This window comes from Ictidomys tridecemlineatus, chromosome 5 (assembly GCF_052094955.1).
Source record: "Ictidomys tridecemlineatus isolate mIctTri1 chromosome 5, mIctTri1.hap1, whole genome shotgun sequence".
NCBI classification, from domain to species: Eukaryota; Metazoa; Chordata; class Mammalia; order Rodentia; family Sciuridae; genus Ictidomys; species Ictidomys tridecemlineatus.
The window spans coordinates 41,277,944-41,295,907 of NC_135481.1; the positions used below are offsets into that span (position 1 = coordinate 41,277,944).

The 17,964-nt window shown below is 37.1% G+C and overlaps 1 protein-coding gene across 2 annotated transcripts in view; it reads left to right on the plus strand.

Annotated features, from left to right (window-relative positions):
* Positions 1–17,939, plus strand: part of Rasgrp1 (RAS guanyl releasing protein 1) — a 70,067-nt gene extending 52,128 nt beyond the window's left edge. For both annotated transcript variants that reach the window (XM_005316384.5, XM_040276407.2), the window contains exons 11-17: positions 536–640; positions 1,494–1,603; positions 2,328–2,472; positions 3,196–3,232; positions 4,008–4,160; positions 12,922–13,307; positions 15,327–17,939. In XM_005316384.5, coding sequence (XP_005316441.2) covers positions 536–640; positions 1,494–1,603; positions 2,328–2,472; positions 3,196–3,232; positions 4,008–4,160; positions 12,922–13,307; positions 15,327–15,461 — 1,071 coding nt within the window. In that variant the 3' untranslated portion in view covers positions 15,462–17,939. The remainder of the gene's footprint in view (positions 1–535; positions 641–1,493; positions 1,604–2,327; positions 2,473–3,195; positions 3,233–4,007; positions 4,161–12,921; positions 13,308–15,326) is intronic.
* The last annotated feature ends 25 nt before the right edge of the window (positions 17,940–17,964 follow it).

The following is a 17,964-nucleotide window of genomic DNA, read 5'->3' on the forward strand; positions in this document are numbered from 1 at the left end:
TAGGTTCTATTTTCAGGGTGCCAGAGACACTTCAGTAAAAAGGTGAATTTCTCCTGTTTTTAGAGGAGATTTTAATTTGGGCTAAGTTTCAAATATTTAGGAATGGATTCTATCTCAGCTTATTAGGGTTCAGTTTTTGTTTTTTTCTTATGTATCTTGATGCCTTTTACTAGTTTTTTTTTTCTCATTCACCTCTCTACTAAAAAGTGACTAGAGGATAGAGCAAATTTAAATGATTCACTTTACTTTGTTGATAACTCTGACAAGAGTATAATGGAAAAGGAATAAAACTTGGGCACATTGAGTATTTTAAATTATCTGTAGCTGGAGATAATATATGAGAAGTTCTCTATAGGAACTGTAAAGTACAACACTATTAATCAAGATCATTCATACAGATTTCAGTTACATGTGTACTCTATGCCACTGCACACAGCCAGGGCTTATCTATAGATGGAACTGTCAGGTAGTGGGAAAGGAAGGGGCTCTAAGTTGTAATACCACATTATGGATTTCTCTGAATATTTCATTTTAGCCACTAACACCTTCAAAGCCACCGGTAGTAGTAGACTGGGCCTCCGGAGTATCTCCCAAACCAGACCCAAAGACCATTAGCAAACACGTCCAGAGGATGGTGGATGTAAGTACCTCTGTTTCAACAGACAGAAACAAGGCATTAGTTTTGTGTGGGGGCAAGGATGAGGGGAGCACAGTGACAGAAACACAAAGGTGGAGAAAGTCGAAACTCATTCCTGCAGGAGCACAAGGACCCTATTCTCATACTGTAGCTAAGGAATGGTTCAGAAGGTATAATTTGCTAGCACTTTGGTCTCATATGAGGCAGGTCTGACTCTCCTTAAAGACCTAGCAAGAAAGCATGTCTGAAAGCTGGTTGACAGGGGCAAAGAGGAATTGGGAAAGGTCTGAGTATAGTAAGGGTAACAAGAATCTGAAACTGAGCATTGTGGCCCTACTTGGTTCAATTCTCCATGCTAACTGCAGAAGGAGGGGCTCCATACTTGCATACTTCTGCCTGTATTACTGTGGGCCATTCTTGTGTAACAAGAGAAATCAAAGAGCACAACAATGAGGAACAGGATTAAAGTAGGGAGAAAGCACTTCCAACTCCACTATTCATAGGAGCTTCTCAGAAAAGGCATAATCTGAGCTGAGTGATGGCAGAAGGGCAGGGTGGAGGGAGAACACCCCTTATGCAGTGGACTAGCAGTGCAATGGCATAGCTGATTGCTAATTGTCAAGAGCACCTGGCCACCCCTAAAGGCAAAGACCTGGGAAGCAACCTGTGCATCTTTGCCACAACTCATGGAATGGATTCTATCTCAGCTTATCCAGGGTTCAGTTTTTGTTTCCTTGTTCCTCTCATTCAGGCTGTCAAAAGGCTTGTCCCAACTGCCCCAGCCCCTTTTTCACTTGGCTAAAGGGAGATTATAGGTTTCTCTATAGTAATCACCACAGACACTCCTTTTTTTCAGTCTGTCTTCAAGAACTATGATCATGACCAGGATGGATACATTTCTCAGGAAGAGTTTGAAAAGATTGCTGCCAGTTTTCCATTTTCCTTCTGTGTGATGGACAAAGACAGGTGAGGATGTATGTACAGGAATATGTTGTTATGAGCCTGCTGATGAGAACAGGTTTATAGGTGTTTCACTAGAAGAACCTGTAAACTCGTATGTGTTGCTGCTATGATTATGTAATGAATACTGGAGATAAAAGAGTCATCAAATGAAGGTCTCTTTGCCTTCAGTTTGGACAAAAGACCATGAAATATTCATGCTTTTAAAAATATCTCGAAATTGAAGATTCCATAAATCTGCTATCTTAGGAAGAGCCAACTACAAATAAGAAAAAGTTCAATCTTCCTTCTTGTTTCATCTTACAAATTATGGGAAAGAACTAATATTTACTCACATTTTGCATATTTACTTTTCTCAGTTATTATCTTCTATTATAATTCTTTATGAGAAACCAAATATATGGCTGTGGGTTCTAGTTATATACTGTCTAAAGTCAGAAACTATAACATAAGTCATTTTTCCTCTCTAGAAATAAATTTTACATCATTTATTTTTCAAGTCTTGTAGATAGTGGTAAAGTCAGTTACCTCATCTAGCCAAAGAATGGCTCTGGGACTGAGTAACCTGCTTTACCTACTTATTACATGCTGTCCTCATCACTATCCTTAGGATGAGGAGGGCTTGTGGAAGCAATCTTCACGTAGTACACACTGTATTGCCACTGATGATAAAAGGTGAGTATCTAAGGCTGTGCCTCAACTCACATACTTGCCTGTCATGTGCTGACAGGGAAGGCCTCATCAGCAGGGATGAGATTACAGCCTACTTCATGAGGGCCAGCTCTATCTACTCTAAACTGGGCCTGGGCTTTCCTCACAACTTCCAAGAGACCACCTACCTGAAGCCCACTTTCTGCGACAACTGCGCTGGATTTGTAAGTTACTGTTAGGCTGTATCAGGGTTGAACTTGGTGAAGCGTACAGGACATTTAAGTGAGTAAGACAGGCATGGGCTTCACAATCCTTACAAACTTATCCCAGCTTAGTGCCCAAGCAACACGGAGAAGGACCTAGTCCTCAAGTGTATGGATTTTATTTGTGTTCACCTTATCTTTCTTTTTCTCACTTTTTCTTATTCCTGGTAAATGAGGCCTGGGATAAATGGTACAACAATGGTGGACTTTGGATATACATTTCGAAGTATCATATTCATGTGCTGTTTCAAATGCTAGAAAAAATATTAGATACCCTCCTTCCCCTGTCAAAACAAAACAAAACAAAACATAAAACCTGCCTTTAAGAGCCCACCCGAGCTCTCCCCTCCTCTGTCCCACCCTGACCCAATAAATGTCCTCTAAACCAGGTTACTGACCCAAGACCATATCCTTGTCTGTCAGTATGAAGTTCAGAGCAGCCTGTTGCTCCTGATTCATCCATTTCAGGCCTGCAGAAGGCCTGAATCATAAAAACACTAGTCAAGCTTGGCCAACAATGCTTTTTCCTGCTTTCAGTTTAAGGTCTGAGGAACAAGACAAGAAATAAAATAGGTGTCCTTTCTATTTAAGCTAGAGAGTAGAGTGAAGGAAAATGAATGAGTGTTACCCGGTAGCCTCACACCAGATAGATGAATGACATGTATATTCTCATTTGTCTCCTAGCTCTGGGGAGTGATCAAACAAGGATATCGATGTAAAGGTAAGAGTCAGCTTTGTTGGCCACATTGTTCTCCCTAGTTTGAGGGACTCTCAACAGCAGTACTCGTCTATGAAGTCCACAACTTCTTGGTAGAGACAGAACCTCATTTTCAAATTGGCTTCCCAAGAGCACTCTGAGAGGGACTGCCATCACACAGGAGAGAGGAATACCTGGGTGACCTGTGACACAGTTTGCCTTTACAAGATCCTCTCTTTACCTTGACTGCTCTGAAAATAGGGGCAGCTGATAAGAGACTGTTTTCATACTCTCATGGAAGGGTAGATTCTCAATAAAAAGGACAATCCCTTCTGGAATATGATATAAATGATTATAAAAGACTCTTGTCAGCTTTCCTTTTATCAGCAGATATCTCAGAACCTAAAGTGTCCTTCCTTGTGAGTAGGATAATTCAGGAATGGGAGAAAGTTTTATTTTTATTTCTTTTACTGCAAGAAAGAAAAAGTTAAGACCTAGCAGCTGGGAGCTTCCAGGGGTCTCCCTAGAGTAGGCAGAGTGTGCAGGATGACCTGGATACCATCTCTTCCCTCCAAGGTATTCTGCTTTTGATTCTGAGACTCACAGATAAGGGATATGATCAGCTTGTGAGGCCCAGGGTTTATCAAGAGAGAAGAATGCTGGGTTCATGGGGAATGTTAGGTATCCTAGCTCCAGAAGATAGGATAGACATGTTTGAAAAAGAGATCACTGGATGAGTTTGGTTGTGAGACCCTGGAGGAAACAGAAAGCCCTCCTGACTAGGGTTTCTTGTCCACAGACTGTGGGATGAACTGCCACAAACAATGCAAAGACCTGGTGGTTTTTGAATGCAAGAAGCGAGCCAAGAACCCAGCACCTTCCACTGAGAGTAGTACCTCTGTGGGGCCAATGCCCAACCTCTGCTCACTGGGAGCCAAAGATCTGCTCCATGGTAAGTAAGCACTGGGAATATTCATCTTGGAAAATAGAGGAAGAGTGGAGTGTGTGGGTAAGAAAGATCACCTCATGATTGCATGTCCAAGTTTCAGTAAACCTTAACCTCTATTGCTAGGCCAGGACTGATCTCTGCCACACTTTTGAGTTTTAGTTCCCTGCCTCTATCTCAGACATAAGGGTACTAGAATAATAGTGCAGGGTAGGCATAGAAATCAGGAGTTGCTAGTGTTTGCTGAGCACCTATACCAAGTGCAGACACTGATTTCTGGCCAAGATAGTGCTTCAAGTTAACAATTGTCCTACTCCACCCCCAAACCTAAAAACAGTAAGGTGAATGTGCATGTATATATAACATGATCTATAAACAGTATATTAATTTAAAAGGAATAATCAAAAAGGAGCTAATCACTCTTCTACTACTCAGAAATGTAGTGAAAACATACTATAAGAAGTGAAAACTGAAGCCATAGGTTTTCTTGATTCCATTTGCAGAAGCAGGCAAATGTGGCTGAGAATTTTATTTCTGCAGAGTAACAGAGACCACCTTTGCACAAAAGGTGAACAGAACCAGACTCACTACTTAAAACTGAGATAGGAGACAAGAAAAAAATGCAACTGTCACTTAAAGCTATCAATAATTACAGGCAAGGCCATCCACTATGAGTGGCTACTTGTGATATTCCCATTTTTTTTTTTCCAGGATAGGAATCCCAAACCATTAAGACCTGGTCTTAGACTGGGGACTCAATGAGGACAGAAGGAAATAACTGTCAAAATTCTAGAAATAGAATAGTAGACACAAAAGGAAGAGAATAAGCAAAACTCTCAAGACAAATTTGCAGATTAAAATTCCAAATCATACAAGGACTAAGCAATCCTAGGACTAAGCCAAAAATTTCAACAATTGAAATATAAATGTGCTTGTGTCAAAATGCAAATAATAGAATAAGAAAGTGATTTTTAAACTGTCTCTGAGATTCCCCAGGTCCAAACTGCAAAGCAGCAGAAATGTCTGCCTCTGTCTACTTAGCAAAGATACTATACAAACAAGGAGCAGGTTAGAAACAACGTAGAAGGGTATGTGCCAAGAGTCAAATAGACTGCAGTGACACAAATGACAGGAGTACAGAAAAGAGAGACTATTATCCTCCATTCAAACTGCTTCCATCTTAGCATTAATAATTATTTTCTGGGATAGCACACCTTCTTATCAAATCAAAATTGCCAATGACTTTTTCTTAGCCCATCACTTCACTGTAAATTTTTTTTATGGATGAATTTTCACTTCTTGAAATTTATAGCTCTTTTGGTTTTTATAACACAGCAGTGTCTTGGAACTCTTTCTGTAATTTTAGTTTCTGTTGCTTTTTTCTTATTTGCCTTCTTTTATTCTAAGCTGCTTGTATGTATAGGAATTTGAACAAAATAATAGATGTTATATTCATAATTGGGGAAATGTGATTGGTAAAAATAGTATAACTGGGTTAAAGAAAAGTAAAAGAATAGGGGAGTTCAAGATGGCTAAAGAGAGGCACCTAGCACCTGCACCTCCATAAAGAACCAATATAACAGGTATACAGCTGCATTTTCAGTACAGTGAATGTGGGAGTAAACTGGAAATAAGATAAACAAAAACCTTGTAAGATTCAGAGATGAAGAACAACAGCAGAGTAAGAGAAACAAATATCCCAACACTTGCAACATGACTCCACAGTCAGAAGGGAAATCTCCCCTATGCAGGGGTAAAGGTGAAAAAGTTCCAGAAAACTCTTATTGGTACAGATTCTGGCAATCCTAGCTAACAGAGGGTTTCACAACCCTCTAAGGATTGCAGTCTAACTACAGAGTGTAACCTGAGATTTGCACAGCAGACTTGCTCTGGAAAAGGATTTCGCATCTCCTAGTGAACCTCCAGAATGTTACAGCAAGAAACCATCTTAAGAAGGGAGCTACAGTTTGAATTTGGACTGCTCTAAGGGTCAGAAAACCTTGCATATGACCAATTCTAGGAACCTCATAGACACTCCACTGCAATGATTCAGTGCATAGCTACCTCATGAACCAAATGCGGTTCAGTAGAGTGTTCAGTAGAGTGTCTCCGATTCAAATCTGCTGAGTGCTCTGCACAGCAGGGGATAGATATTGCTACACAGGAACAGAAGGTACTGCCCTCAAGAACCAGGAAATCAGGAAGCCTGCCCTGCTAGCCCAGGGGCATGACCAATTGCATGCAGATTCACACCGGTGCCAGGACTGAAAGCAGATGAGCCCATCACTAACAGGAAAGAGCTGTGGTTCCACTGCTGTGTGCTGGGCTTTTTTCTTTCTTTGTTATTTGTAAGCCTAGGGATTGAATCCAGGGGAGCTCCTCTACCACTAAACTATATCCTCAGCCTCCTAAGACAAAGCAGTTAAGTTGCAGACGCAGATCTTAAGCTTGGGACCCTCCTGCCTTAGCCTCCCAAGTCATTGGGATTATAGGTGTGTACCACCACACTCATGGAGCTATGGAGCACTCCATCTGTTCCTCCCCACCCCCCAACATGACCTAAAGAGGTCTAGATAGAAACTGGCTGGCACCAGCCATGTTCTGCCCTTATTCATGGGGGCCTTCTGCTGACAGAGTTGAGGGGTGGCCCTGGCAGTCACTCTGTTCCTTGGCACACAAGTCAAGGGAGACTTTGAGAGAAATTTTGCTAGTTTCAACTGGGACACAATTCTACTCACTCCCTAGTAGAAACTACAGCTAAAGAGTAAGAGGATACAAAGCCCCAGCTGTCACCCAGTCCCCTGGCACACAACTAAGGGTTCCTGCTCCTAGGTGGGCATGCAGCAGACAGAAACACGACAAACCTTTCCACCACTGGCTACCCCTGCACCTTATTTGATCACACACTGCTGGCAGGACTGGGTGTAAGTTCCATGGAGGGGTTGCTGTGATTCCTGTCCCCATCTATCCTGGTGAAGCACCTAGGTCAATACCACTGTCTGATCAGAAGTACTTCAGGTCCCGTGTCAGAACTGATGCAACCAATACCAAATACTCTTATAAGTAACAAAGCCAGTATCACCAGTGCCTAAGCAAACCTCTATCATATAACAGGGGCCACCACTTCTATAGTGGTAGTAGCTACAAAGTGTGCAACCCACACTCTATGCTGTCTATACCATACCTGATTTGAACCATTAGTGTGTCCCATTCTTGCATGAGCTGCAGAGACAATAAGTCTCTATGACTTGAACACAGTGTCTACATTCACTAATCACAGCCAAAGAAACTTCAGGGAGACTACACCATGGTGCCCAGCTGGAAATAGGGTATTACAAACCAATACCCTAAGACACATTTCAGGAGAAAGCTGCTTATAAAGAAAGCTACTCCATAAAAGTGGTAGAGATGTCAGATCTACAAGAAGGACAAATTTCAACAGAGGAACACAAGAAATATGAAAAAACAAGGTACTATGACACCCTCCAAAAGATCATATCTTTCTAGTAACAGAGTCCAAAGAAACCAAAATGGATTAAATGCCTCATAAGTCAAAAGAATGATTTTTTAAAAGCTTACTAAGATCCAAGAAAATATAGCTATATAGCTAAGGTAGGAAGAAAATGTAGGATATGAATGAGAAATTCCACAAATAAATAGAGATTCTAAAAAAGAACCAAACAGAAACCATGGGAATGAAGAGGTCAATAAATGAAATAAAAAATTCAGCTGAAAGCCGAGATAACAGTAGATCAAGGGGAAGAAAGAACATAAAGCTTAAAGACAAGTCTTTTGAAATGACACATTTAGACAGAAAAAAAAAAAAGAAGAAGAGAGCATTCAAGATCTTGAGACAACATTAAACAATCAAACATCTGCATCACTGGAACATTCAATGTGAGGAAATGAAGGTTAATGGGGGTAGAAAACTTATTAAATGAATAAAATCACAAAATTGCCCTTATGAATAAAATCACAAAATTGCCCTAGGGAAAGATACGGACATCCATCCGTGTATAGGAGGTTTATAGAACTCTAAGTAGGAGATCAGAAAAGATATTTTCTATGGCATTATATTCAGACTATCAAAAATACAGGACAAAGAAGTAACTTTAAAATCTCAAGAGAAAAGCACCCAGTCACATTTAAGGAGTTCCCCATTAGACTAACAGATTTCTTAGCAGAAAACCTATAGGCCAGGAGAGAATGAATATTCCAAATTCTGAAAGAAAATAATTGCCAACTGAGATTACCATACCCAACAAAGGTATATCCTTCAGAAACAAAGACCTTCTAAGATGAGCAAAATCAGGGAATTCTGGACCAACAGACCTGCCTTACAAAAGATGCTTTAGGGAGTCCTATATCCCTAAGTGAAAGAAAGATGACTACCATAATGATAGCATTAAATTCAAATCCCACTAGAAGAGTACATACACAAGAAAGAAACAGAAAAGAAGTAACCATTACAATATGGAAAATCATCAAATCACAAAGATGATTAAAAGAGGGAGAAAAGAACAAAGAATATGCAAAACAACTAGAAGAAACTCAACAAAATGACAAGCACAAATCTTTATCTTTCAATAATCTTGAATGTAAATGGACTAAATTCTCCAATTAAAATATACAGGCTGGCTGAGTGAATAAAAAGAAGACCCAACAATATGCTGGCTACAAGAAACTCACCTCACTAGTACAGTCAGACTTAATGTGAAAGGATGGAAAATGATATTTCAAGAAAATGGAATTGTAAAGCAAGGAAGCATAGCTGTACTTATATTTCTGACAAAGTAAACTTTAAAAGTTGTAAAAAGAGACAAATAAGCTCACTATATAATGATTAAAAGATTAAGTCCTCAAGAAAATATAGCAATTGTAAATCTATATGCACCAAATGCCAGAGCAGCCAATTTAATAAGATAAACACAATTAGATCTAACAGGATAGGCTCTAGTACAATATCTCACTCTCATTAATGGACAGATACTAACCCCCTCAAAATCAACAAAGAAACATCAGAGTTAAATTCTATTATAGATCAAATGGACTTAATAGACATTTATAGAACATTCTAACAGCTTCAAATTATCGATTTTTTTCATCAGAACATGTTTTCTAGAATAGATCAAGTACTATCAAGGCCACAAAACAAGTCTTAACAATTAAAAAAAAAAAAAACCTGAACCACATATCTTTTCTGATCATAGTGGAATAAAACAAGAAACAATAAGAGAAACTTTAGAAATTATATGAGTACACAGAGGCTGAACAATTGAATGAACAGTGAGACATTGAAGAAGTCAGAAGGGAAATTTAAAAATTTCTTGAAGCAAATGAAAATGAAAACACAACAGACCAAAACCTGTGGAATGCAGCAAAAGCAGCACTAACATGGAAATTTCTAGCAATGAATGCCTACATTAAAAAAAAAATTTTTAAGAAAATTTCAAATAAACAACCTAATGATGTATCTCAAAGGCTTAGAAAAGAACAAACCAGACCAAAAATTAAGGGGAAAAAAATCAGCAGAAATAAATGAATTAAAAAAAAAAACCAAAGCATCACTTACTCAAAGGGTTCTTTGTAAAAATAAACAAAACTGGCAAACCTTTATAAGAAAAAAGTGAAGACCCAAATAAAAAAAATTAGAAGTGAAAAAGGAGACATTACATCTGACATTACAGACATACAAAGGATTATTAAGAATTATTTGAAAAAAAACATGTTAACCAATTGGAAAATCTAGAAGAAATAGACAAAGTTATATGACCTACCAAAACTGAACCAACAGGATACAAAACCTGAACAAACCTATAACAAGTAATGAGACAGAATCAGTTAAAAAATGCAAACACAAACATCTCCCAAAAAAGAAAATCCCATAATTGGAAGCTTCACTGCTGAATTCAACAGTTTTAAAGAACTAGTACCAATGCTTCTCAAACTGTTCCACAGAATTAAGAGAGAGAGCCCTGCCAAATACATTCTCTGAGACTAGCATTACTGTGTCACTAAAACCTGACAAGGACATAACAACAAAAAACTACAGACCAATATCCCTGAGGAATATCAATATAAAAATCCTCAACAGAACAGCATCTCAAATTCAACAGCACATCAAAAATATCCTACACCATGATCAAGTTGGTTTCCTTCTAAGTATATAAAGATGGCTCAACATTCACAAATTAATAAATATATCACATAAACAGAATGAAAGATAAAAATCAAGATCAACTCAACATTTGCAGAAAAAGCATTTGATTAAAATGCAATATCCTTACATGGTAAAAACCTTGAATAAATTAGGTACAGAAAGATCGTATCTCAATATTATAAAGTGTATATATATGACTGGCCCACAGCCAACTTCATACCAGTGGGGATAAAATTAAAGCATCTTCTTTAAGATCAGGAACAAGACAATGGGAACTACTCTCACTTATTCAATAAGTACTAGAAGTTTTAGAGCAATCAGGCAAAAGTACATATAAGGGGGCCAGTCATACATATACTTTATAATATTGAGTGAGATATGATCCTTCTATACCTAATTTGTTCAATGTTTTTACCATGAAAGGATATTGAATTTTAATCAAATGCTTTTTCTGCAAATATTGAGTTGATCATAATGATTTTTATCCTTTATTCTGTTTGTGATATGTTTATTGATTTGCAAATGTTGAACCATCTTTGTAGGATATTTCTGATATGCTGTTGAATTTGAGATGCTATTTTGTTGAGGATTTTTGTACTGATGTTGGGTAGCATGGACACTTTAACAATATTCTTCCAATCCATTACATTACAAATACAATGTAATCCCATCAAAACACCAATGGCATTCTTTACAGAACCAGAAAAAAAAATAATCCTAAAATCCATACATAAGCACAAAAGACCCCAAATAGCCAAAGCAATCCTTATTATATCAAATTTAAAAGTTTCTGTATACAAAAAAAAGAGTGAAGAGATAATATGCAAAAAAAAAAAACACTTCCAGCTGTTTATTTAGTTAATATCCAGAATATATAAAGAACCTAAAAAACTTTACAAAAAAAACACAAATAATCTAAGTTTTTAAAAAATGGACCCATTATCTGAGTACTTTTCTGAAGAATTTTCTGAAGGCCAATAAGTATATTAAAACATGTTCCATATCATTAGCCACTAGAGAAATGCAAATGAGAACTATGAGATACCATTTCGTCCCAGTTAGAATAACAATTGAAAAAAAAAAAAAAAACACTAACACATGCTAAAAAGGATGTTAAGAAAAGGAACTCTTATACACTGTTAAGGGGAACTCAATGAATACAAACATTACAGAAAACAGTATGGAGGTTCCTCAAAAAACTAAAACTAGAACTACCATATAATCTAGATATCTCATTTCTTGGCACATATCCAAAGAAAGTGATGCTAGCAAATGAAAAATATATCTGTCTGCCAAATTTACTGCAGCACTATTCACAGTAACAAAGATATAGAACCAGCCTAGGTGACTGCCAAGATGAATGGATAAAGAAAATATGGTATATGAACACAACTGAATGTTATTAGGCCATAAGGAAAAGTAAATTGTTATTTGCAGCAAAATGGATAAAACAGGAAGATAACATGTTAATCAAAATAAGCCAGATACAGAAACGTATTGCATATTATCTTTCGTATGTGTAAATTAAAAAAAAGTTGACTTAAAAGTAGAATAGTGATTATAGGGACTAAGAAGTGGGGGTCAGGAGGAGGGTAGAAGAATGGGTAGTTGGACATGATCGATCATCAATATGTACATTTAATATGCATTAACTTAAAAAGTAGGAAAATAAGCCAAGTTTGGCGGCATACCTATAATCCCACCTATTCAAGAGGCTGAGGTAGGAGGATCAAGTTTGAGGCCAGCCTGGGCAAGTTAGCAAGACCCTGACTCAAAATAAAAACATAAGAAAATAAAAGGTTGGGATGGATGTAACCCAGTGCCTAGCATTTGTAAGGCCCGGGATTAAATCCAATGTCTTAACTAAAAAATCTATAACAGGAAAAAAACCAAAAACTTTAATACAAATGTACACTTTCACATAGGCATATCATTCCCCAAAGTTTGGAAGGTAGGATTTTTTCATCCCCATTTAATGAAATAATCCAAAATTTGTGTGTAAAGTGTTGTCTAGGACATAATAGGACTTTTCAGAGAACCCACACTTAGTGCTGAGTCTTTGCAAACAATAAACTTAGTTGACCTGCAGTTTACCTTAAAGCCTACCATTCATCTCAAATACTCTACTTTTCTAGGAAATTCTCTTTATGGTTAACATTTCCATGCTGGGTCCTAGGGAGGTATATTGGTTCAATGAAAAGACTCAGAATGACACATCTGTTCTTTTGTATCAATATCAAACAAGAGTGATATATTTTGGAACATACTTCCACAAAGCTAACTTTTCCCTCATATTTAAGCTGTGTCTATTATACAAATGGGATCTTTTCTGAATTGATGAAACTTTGCAGCATTCAGACAGGGATTCCAACTTACCTGCAGAAACACTAACTCTCCAGGCAACCTTTTTACAAACAGGAAAAAAGCCTGTAGTTTGAAATCCCTGGGTTTCAGCCTCCACTTACCCCCGGCATGGATACCTGCAAATGAAGGCTTTGGAAATGAGGAGTTCCTGTAATAGCAAGACATGTCTCATGTGAAACTCATGTGAGTATCTTGAGTCTCTGCTTTTCTGAGAATACTAACTCACTGTGTGTCTTCCCATAGCACCTGAGGAAGGCTCTTTTACATTCCCTAATGGGGAAATGGTGGAACACAGTGAGGAGAATAAGGACCGAACAATCATGTTGATGGGAGTGTCCTCACAGAAGATTTCTGTTCGTCTGAAGAGAACTGTTGCCCACAAGACTACCCAGACTGAGTCACTTCCTTGGATTGGCAGTGAGGGCCCTTCAGGTCACTTTGTGTTGTCTTCTCCAAGGAGAACAGCCCAGGACACCCTTTATGTGCTTCCCAGTCCCACATCTCCATGCCCCAGCCCAGTCTTGGTCAGAAAGCGGGCTTTTGTCAAGTGGGAAAATAAAGAATCCCTCATTAAATCAAAAGAAGAGCTCCGTCACCTCAGACTCCCAACCTACCAAGAGCTGGAACAGGTACCTGTTCATTTCACTATTTTTCAGAGTCTTGTGGTAAAGTACAGCTAAACAGGGCAGAACATGTAAACTGAAGATTCTGAAGATTCAACTCAGATTATTACTAATAGAATAAAGGAGGGGAGGGAGAAAGGGAAGAACAACATTGCCAATTATAGGCAATAAGCCATTTTAGAAACAAGGAAGCAAGGATATATTAGTTTTAACATTATCCCTCATTTTATTAAAGGGGAGGAGTGCTTGTCTGCCTTTTCCCAAAACATCAAGGTTTGCAATACATGTTGGGAGACATATAGCAGTACAAACATCCACCTAGTTCGAATTCCTTATCTAATTCTACAGACTATACAGTGAAACTGCCCAGCCGGCCTCAGGATTCCCTGCACTGTTCTCAACATCACACCTTCCCTGTCAAACTCCACAGAACAGAATTAGAGAAACTTTTGAAGAAACAAGTTAGATATGTTTGCAAAACTCTTGATTTGATGCCTGGAATGAAGAACATAATATTAGGAAAAACATATGAAAACAAAACAAGAGATTTCCTGGATAAAAGGGAAGACTTCTTATTTAAAGTATTAAGATTCACTTTAGGAATCAAGTGACCAACCATGGTTACATAAAGCCCTTTTTCCTTAGGGATAAAAGTTACCAAACAGAAGTTTTATAAACAGTGAAAGAAAGCTTGAAAAATAAACTTGATAAAGTTAAAAGGACTTTGATCTTGGAGGCAAAGATTTGTTTCCAATCCTAGATGTTTCTTTGGTCTTCTATAAAATACAAAAATGGAGTTGCATGTTAAGGTTTCAAATCTTGAAATTTTACATGCCTATGAACTGAATAATGTAGCTAGCAGAAAGATTTCAGATAAATTAGGTCCAGGATAATTCCTACACAGGGCCAGCAACCCCCCTAAACATTTTCATGGTTGCTCTCTTTATTTTTACCCATGCCAAAGAGACTTCAGGACCGTAATTCAGTAGTACATTTTAGAGTAACAATAACATGTCCCACTTTTCAATTAAATAAAATCCTTATAAAGACTTGTTTGTAATTTGACAATTCTATCCACAAGAAACTAGTTAAATTATACCAGTATTTAAAAGTAGCATGTAATATATGAATAGAAATATGAATAAACATGACATGTTGTTTTAGTCTACGTGTACCTCTGAATCAGCATGGGACAAAAGAAAAAGCAAAGTTTCTTGGGTCACCTGTACCCAAGTTCCAATCTCCAGTCTGACACTATATAGCAATGTTTTCTGCTTCTATTTAAATCTAGATCTACCACCTATTTTCAGAGTGAGTGGAGGGTTAAGATAGTCTGTCATCATGTAAGAAAGCACGAGCACATACTCAATATTATATGGTAGCCAATGGACAGCAAACCAGGTAATTCAGGCTGAAAAACAACCCAATTTATCCTTAATTGTCCAGACACCACCCACATATTCTTTTGGTGTAATCAGTGCAATGCAATCTATAAACACTGGCTTCAAAATCAGAAGCTTGGAAATAAACTGATGACTCTGTAATTAAATCTCTACAAATTAGATCACTAAATCCCAGTTTAGGGGGTGCAGTAAAAATTTTTATCTTCATCAAAAGGATATACTAGTTTCAATGACTTGGAGAGGGTCTTAGATTAAATAAACTATAACATAGAATCTGCAAGCACTTCTTTCACAGCTCAGATCTCACCAGACTTTTTTTCTGCCAAGTTAAGATCTACTACACAATGTCTAAAGGTTTTGTCATCCTCCACCCACTGCCCAGGAATGGTTTATTCTGCTTGCTAGCCACTCACATCTGTGATATGATAACAAAGACTAATTGCTGTTTGTACATGCTTATTTAATATTTACATGTTATTTTATATTCAGGGCAAAATAACTATTTTTAATTCTCAACCATAGTGAATAGGAGATGCCAATCAAGTGTAGTGCTTCCAATACTTTAACTGATTTGCTATTCATTGCTGCTTTATTAACATACCTTATTCTCCTTTCCCTTTAGGAAATAAATACCCTGAAAGCAGATAATGATGCCCTAAAGATCCAGCTGAAATATGCACAGAAGAAAATAGAATCTCTCCAGCTTGAAAAAACCAATCATGTCTTAGCACAAATGGAGCAAGGTGACTGTTCTTAGCCCAGAAACTCAAGAAGCACAATTTGTAGATGAGTATACTGGAGATCTATTCTTTCACTGATTAACCTTACATGGACTGTTTAAAGAGGGTACTTTAAAAAGGAAAAGCAGTTTTTGTTATTTGTTTTTACCTAAAAGATTCCTAATCTGTAGCACGGTTTCCTCTTTTAATCAATTGGCTCAAAGGGGAGGAAAGCTGAAGAATGAGAAACTTTTGGTATTCATACTATTTTCCCTTTCTGGGACTACCACCAAAAGTGTGCTAAAACATGATTACAGTTTCCTGAAAGGGTAGCATCTCATGTGGCATGCTCAACTGATTCTTCTTGAGAACTAAAATCTCTGGAAAATGAATTTGCTTCCTTCCCTGAGTTTTCTGTAAACTAAGGAATTTAATTTGTTCCACCCAACTTTTTTGTTCATAATGAAAAAATACCCAATTCCAAAGCAGATTGACTCCTACATGCCAGCACGCCTTGTGAATCTGGTTTCTGCTTCACTACCTCAGACCTAATCAATTAGCTTCTTTCCCCTCCTTTCTCACTGTGCTCATACACACGAGCATATCTACCTAGAAATAAATTTCCAGAAATGCAGCCATGGCTTTTTAGGGACCTAGTAAACAACACAACATTATCCAATTGCAGGTCTGCAGGTCAACTCATTGTTCTAGTCTTAAGTCATTATAGGTAATCAAATCCAATACCTGGAAACATAGCTATTCCCATCTCATACATGACTGGCTTAATGAGCTAAAACAATGTGAACATGTTTGTCCTCATATATTCTACAGTGGATAGAATTAGGAATTTATGGTTTTTTAAGAAACAGTCTCTGAAGTATATTTAAATCATGTTCCATCTTTATCTTTTAAGTAAACAATTTTTAAAGTCCTCTGAATTTGTGCTTAAACTGTCTTTACTAGTAATACTATTTAGAAATAAGCTAATTGGATTAGTGGCTTAAATAATAGTTGACAGCATGTACATATGTACATAACATGTATATACACTATCAGATATGCATGTGGCTTGGGACTTTTTTTTCCTTCAAAAATGTGGAAGTGAATTGAACAACCTTTAGTCATTTATTCACAAATGTGACTTTTTGTTTCAAATTCATAAATATATAGTTCTGTTTGTTAGAAGATGAAGAAACTGCTTAAATGTAAATTGTTATTGTTTGGCAAAAATAACAACAGTCCCAGGAGTACCCTAATATGATGATTAATGATAAATGGGATCATTTGGTTGCCTAGCCAAGTATTCACACACTCCATATCAGCCTTATTTTAGTTCCATTTTTAAAAATCATATAACCATTTTTTGGGGGGAGGGATTTTCATGCTTGGAAAGCCTGGTATCAGGCCGACTTGGAATTCCTATACAAAATAACCAACTGCCAAGAATATAATTTTAACTGAAAGTCTCAAACCTAAAGCTAGTAGTACCAAGTCTTCATAACAATGCAAAGTGTACACAAACACACACACACACACACACACATCCTGTGTTGCCTACTTGGAGGATTCAGATCACTCAAGTAGTTTATGAAAACCTACTTTCCATCTGAACACTTCTTTGTACTGAGTTTTACTGACACAGAACTAGCTTACAGTTGGTGTTTCATTGCATTTTAAAAAATCACTTTACACACAAATTTATCTTTTCTAAGTCCAAAATCAGAAATCCTCAAAGCAGGGCTACTCAGGTCTACCACCTCATTATAGCACTGTTACATAGTTTATATGGAACAAATACGCATTTGTGACAAATTTTAAAATTGTATTCTTCACTATTATTTTCCTCTTATAAAGACCAAAAAGGCTGTGTAACTCAATTTTTTAAAGAGTCACAGAAACAAATTTTTTCATTCTTCTTACTCTCCCATCCAAAATAAAGACCCCCTAAATTATTTTTTAATGTAAATAATCTTTATATGTAGGACTTCAAAAGGTCATAGTCCCCTTAGTCAAATTATGACTAGATAGTCTCAAGCACTGCACAATCTACCATCAAAATGAATAGAAGGTAATAATTTCATTACAGGTTTTTACAGTTCAGCAAGAGCCAAATTATGTTGTATAAGTTAATATTATTCATGTTGAGTTACAGGGTCTGGTGGAATCTATAGAAATAATCTGAAACAAGTTTTTGTTTATCAAACCTAGGTTGCAAATTTTTGTTTCTCACATAAATTTGGGCACAAATAGATCTGTCAAAACAAGGAATTTTATTTTTCTTTAAATATAGCAATGTCACTTCTCCTTTTCTTTGTTAATTGTCCCACCTTTTCCCTGACCATTTGTGAATTTCTGTCTAAAGATGTATAATGTAAAAGAACTGCAAGGGAAAAAAAATGTACAGATTGTAAAGTTTTTTTTTTGATACTTGATGTAAGTTTTCCTTGTGTAATATTTATATGATAAAAGACATTAGGATCCCTACAAAATAAATGTCTTGTGTTTCTTCAACTTTATGTATAGAAACTTCACCTGAATTTT